The sequence below is a fragment of the Cynara cardunculus genome, unplaced genomic scaffold (genome assembly GCF_001531365.2).
Source record: "Cynara cardunculus var. scolymus isolate 2C unplaced genomic scaffold, CcrdV1 Un_Scaffold_311, whole genome shotgun sequence".
Taxonomy (NCBI): domain Eukaryota; kingdom Viridiplantae; phylum Streptophyta; class Magnoliopsida; order Asterales; family Asteraceae; genus Cynara; species Cynara cardunculus.
The window spans coordinates 247,129-252,368 of NW_020200570.1; the positions used below are offsets into that span (position 1 = coordinate 247,129).

At 32.0% G+C, this 5,240-nt stretch overlaps 1 protein-coding gene across 1 annotated transcript; it reads left to right on the top strand.

Moving 5' to 3' along the window:
- The first annotated feature begins 2,751 nt into the window (after positions 1–2,751).
- On the top strand, positions 2,752–5,240 carry LOC112501584 (protein FAR1-RELATED SEQUENCE 5-like). Its single transcript, XM_025105250.1, has 4 exons — positions 2,752–3,362; positions 3,615–3,873; positions 3,972–4,541; positions 4,644–5,240. The coding sequence occupies exons 1-4, from the start codon at positions 2,752–2,754 to the stop codon at positions 5,238–5,240; spliced, it is 2,037 nt and encodes a 678-aa protein (XP_024961018.1).

A 5,240-nucleotide genomic window follows, 5' to 3' on the forward strand; every position in this document is an offset into this window, starting at 1 on the left:
TCCATTTGTTTTTAATTAAATTTAATGAATAAAGGTATTTATGTCATTTTGTACATTTATTTAATAATTATGGTAGTTATTAATTCATATTATTTAAGGAAATCAAATAAAAGAAATGTTGAAGAAAGGAAACGGCCCACAATTTAAGGATATTATATTATTAAAATCTTGATTTTAATGATTTGGTATTCAATGAATCATGAAACAGTTTATGAAGATTTTAACAAATATATTGATGAAACCGTGGGTTGCTGCTGGTGAGTGAAAAAAAAAACAAATATTCATGAGACTTTATAAACATGAAGAGGTTTCATATGTAAATGACTTATTTGCTTCTTCAAAGCATGTGGTATACCTCAATGAAACAGTGTCATGATGGAGAAAAAATTCATATTCTAAGTGATGCAAGATTCGTGAAATTTTTTCATTGTGTTCCGTATTGCTTTGTGTTTCAAGTTGATTCGTTTAATTGGTATAATGAAATGGGTTTATTAAAATGAAATAGTTTCATTTTCGTAAAACATTTTTTCATTTTATAATTGATTCAATATATAATAGTGAAACAGTTTCATTTTATTGAAAATGGAATTAATGATCATGCAACACTTTTGATGTGCAAATGTTTCATTACGGAATAGTTAGGCAAATAGGTTGATGTTGGTGAAATATTTTCATTTTATACTTGACTCGAGGTTGAATAACTAGTTTCATGATGAAACAGTTTTATTTGATTTTAAATGAAATTAAGGTAACCTTAAATGTTCGATGTGCAAAAGTTTCATTACGAAATAGCTAATCAAATAGGTTGATGTTGGTGAAACATTTTCGTTTCATATTTGACTTGAGACTGAATAAGTAGTTTCATGATGAAACAATTTTATTTCATTTTATATGAAATTAAGGTTCATGTAAATCATCAATGTGCAAAGGTTTCATTAAATAAAAATCAAGCAAATAGGTCAATGTTGGTGAAACATTTTCATTTTATATTTCGCTAGAGGTTGAATAACAAGTTTCATGATGAAACAATTTTATTTAATTTAATATGAAATTAAGGTTCATGTAAATGTTCAAGGTGAAAATGTTTCATTACGAAATAGTTAAGCAAATTTGTGTTAGCTAGTGAAACAGTTTCATTATGTTGACGATTGATGATTGATGAACATGTTTCATCGTGAACAACGTTGCATTTTAATTGAGGTAGAATTGTTTAGTTGGATGAATGAAATGAAATGGGTGCATATTGGATTTTTGTTATTTATGAAATATACATATCATGAAATTGGTGCATAGTAAATTTTGTTATACATGAAGCTAATGTGAATGTAAATGTTTCAATGTGAAACGGTTTCATATTATAATATAGTTAATCAAATAGGTTCAGGCTGGTGAAATATTTTCATTTTGTAACTGATTCGAGATTGAATAACGATGTTTCACTTTATTGTATATGACAATAATGTTTATGTAAATTTTTATATGTGAAAAGGTTTCATTATGAAATAGTTAAGCAAATAGTTTGATGTTGGTGAAACATTTTCATTATGTAATTKATTGGGGATTGATGAACTAGTTTCGTATTGAGCAACGTTGCATTGTATTTAAAGTTGATCCGTTTAGTTGGTATAATGAAATAAAACGGGTGCATGATGGATTTTGTTCTTTTAGAAAATGGACTCATATGCAATGGGAGTATTTGTAAAATAATTTCATGATGAAATATCGAAAAATGAATTTAGTTTATTGTCAAATGAGCACAATCAAACAAGTTATTGGGTAATAAAAAAAATTAATAAGCTCAGTATACAATGAAAATAGTACATTATCTAAATGTAACGAATCTGTTTACAAGTAATTATAAAATAAGAAATATGATCGGTAAAAAATTCGTTTAAATGTCAATTAGATTTTGAAACGATTTCATTCATATAATGTCATTCTTTTATTTTACTTTTTATTGAAAAGATTCATTAAACATTATTGAATATGTTGTGTTTTATGAATGATTTTGATATAACTTATTGATGGATGATATTTTAAAATATGTTAATATTTACTATTACTTTACAAATTAAATCAGTTTCATTAATAACATAATTTACATGATATGGTTTCCGTGATTAAAAAATACTATAATTTAATTTTATTTAAATGCATCGATGTTATATATATTCATAGCGTTTAAGCCACAGAGAAATACGTTACTCTACGACAATGAGTGATCAGCGAGAAGGTATTTGCTCGAATGAAATTCATGACAAATATAGTACTGCTATTGCGAATGAAGCTGGGTGCTATGGTATGTCTTCTGTAATATAATTATTAAGTCGATGTACGTTCCCTAGTATGAATTTTTGTATAATGTTCGTTCGTCTTTGTTGCCTTGAATTCGTTTCGTAGTTGTAGTATTTTTACAAATTAGTTAGTAGGATTTGAGAATATGGTTATGTTTTTTTATCAGAGTGAAGATGTGAAGATGCAAAATACGAATAACATATATTGTCCATATGTTTTGCATAAATCAAATGAATTACAATCTGCAAAAAATTCTGGAATAAGCAAACGAAGAAATGTATAATTGAACCTTTCACATAGTGATACTGTTTCATTATTTGTTATCAATTGAACCTTTCACATAGTGAAACTGTTTCACTAATAGGAGGTAATGAAACATATTAATCATGTTAATATTCATAAGTGTAACTATCTTGTATTATCTTTTTACAATTGTTAAATGAATTATCACAAGAAATGGGGGAATCACCAGGGGGCACGAAGATATGGGTACCAAACGTTGATAGCAATATATGTCCAAAGGTTGGTGACTTCTTTTCATCGGTTGAGTCCGTAGAAAATATGTATAGGAAATACGGTGATGTTGCTAGGTTTGATATCCGGTTGGGAAGCAAAAAATTGAATGCGTTGGGTGAAGTGCAAACCCGTTATTTCGTTTGTAGCAAGGAGGGTAATCCACCGAAAAAGGAATTTGATTCGTTAGAAGTTTCATCGGGAGAGAGGAAAAGGCGTAATACAAATTTCAAACGTACCGGTTGTAAAGCTTGCCTTAAGGTACACTATGTGAAAGTGAGTGGCCGGTACGAGGTCTATCATTTCATAGAGGGGCATAATCATATGCTTTGTCGTTCGGATGAGAAGATGTTCACCCGTTCAAGACGACAACTTGATTACAAGGAACGAAGGAATGTTTATCACGCATCCAGTTCTAAAGTTGGTATCACTCAGTCGCGCAGAATGCAATTGGCAATGAACGGGGGTTTAGTAGCATCTGGKGGGACAGCTAGGGATCATATGAACTTTAGAAGAGACATTATGCTCTTCGTTGGTGACAAAGATGCACAAATGTTAATAAACAAGATGAGCAAACGGCGAGAACATTGCTCTGAATATTTTTTTTGAATATAAGTGTGATGAGAAGGAGTTGATTGCAATATTTTGGGCAGATAAAACAGCGAGAATGAATTACAAACATTTTGGAGACACCATATCATTYGACGCTACATTTCGGACAAACAAGTAAGCTATTTTAATTATTTGTTATCAATTTGTTTTTATAGCAAATAATGCATTAATATCATGCTTTTCAATCTTAACAGACATGCAATGATTTTTGTTCCATTTGTTGCAATTGACAATCACAAGAAGTCTGTTGTCGTCGGTGCATCATTGATTAGAAATGAATCTGTCGTTAATTTCATATGGGTATTGAATGCGTTTATGAAAGCGCACGGTACTCAGCCACAGTTTGTAATAACCGATCAATGTGCAGCAATGAAACAAGCGATACCTATAGTTTTTTCAGAATCTACTCATCGATTGTGTATGTGGCACATAACAAAAAAAGTTAAGGAAAAGGTATGTCTAATTTCATCCATTGGGTACAATTCTAATATATGCATACATAAGTTTTATTAGTAAGCGTTTCGTAATTGTGTGCTTGTTTCATTATGAAGATTTGTGATCATGTAGCCCATGGGACCCCGTTTAAAAGCAAGTTCAACAAACTCGTATGGAATGTACACCTAAGTCCCAAATTTTTTGAGGAGAAATGGAATGSATTGATGGATGAGTTTGGACTGCGGGGTCACTCGTGGTTCGAAGAAATGTATGCAATAAGAGAATCTTGGATTCCAGCCTACTTCAAGGACTACCCAATGTCTGGTCTTATGAAAACCACTTCCAGGTCTGAGAGTATTAATTCATTCTTTAATGTTTATAYGAAGTATTGGAATGATCTTGTTTACTTTCTTAACACTTTTGACGATGCAATCGAAAGTCAAAGGAAAGAACATTGTTCACTTGAGGTTGCGACTAGAACTACAATACCTAAATTGTTGTCACCRTCCAAAATTGAAGCGCAAGCAGCGAACGTGTACACAAAAACAATGTTTTTTGAGGTGCAAAAGGAAATGAACAAGGCAGTATGGTTTTGTGGGGTCGTCGATGTAGTAGAGGTARGGGATAAGATGATTTACAGTATTACACATAAGAACAAGAATTCTGAGATCAAAGCTACGTACAAGGTGATGTTCAAATATTTGATTTAATTTTGAAAAATAATTAAGTAGAATCGCATTTCATAGTAAATGATTATAATTTCGCTTCCTATATGTATGATATGCTAGGTGGTGCATGATGTAGGGGATGATTCTTTTGATTGTAGCTGCAACCATTTTGTTCGCAATGGTATATTATGTCGCCACGCGTTTAAGGTAATGTTAAATTCTGAGGTGCAATGTATACCCGATAAGTACATCTTACCGCGATGGAGACGAGAGTTAGTTCCAGTAGAGCTGTTGCCGGCTCGTGTTAGGTATGGTGAAATGGATGTTGAGAAACAAGCTTTGATGAACCAGGCTACGTCAATGTTTGATCTTATTATTGGGCGTGTACGGAATGATAAGGGATCATTAACAGAGTTTGTGGAGCGATTGGAACGTTTGGGTGATGAAATTTCGGTGGACATTCCAATATTGACAGRTACTGAACAGAAGAGAAATGATATTCAGAAGCTATTATGTGATTCCGAACCTGAATCGGTTGATGTCTTACCACCAAAAGGGATACGTAATAAAGGTTGTGGGACCGGAAAGCGTATTGTTGGTATGTCAGAGAAGATATCCATGAATGCAAAGAAGCCGAAAAGATTGTGCAGAACTTGTGAAAAAATGGGGTGGCATGATTCCCGCAACTGTCCATCAAAAGGTGATAGTAACAAATAA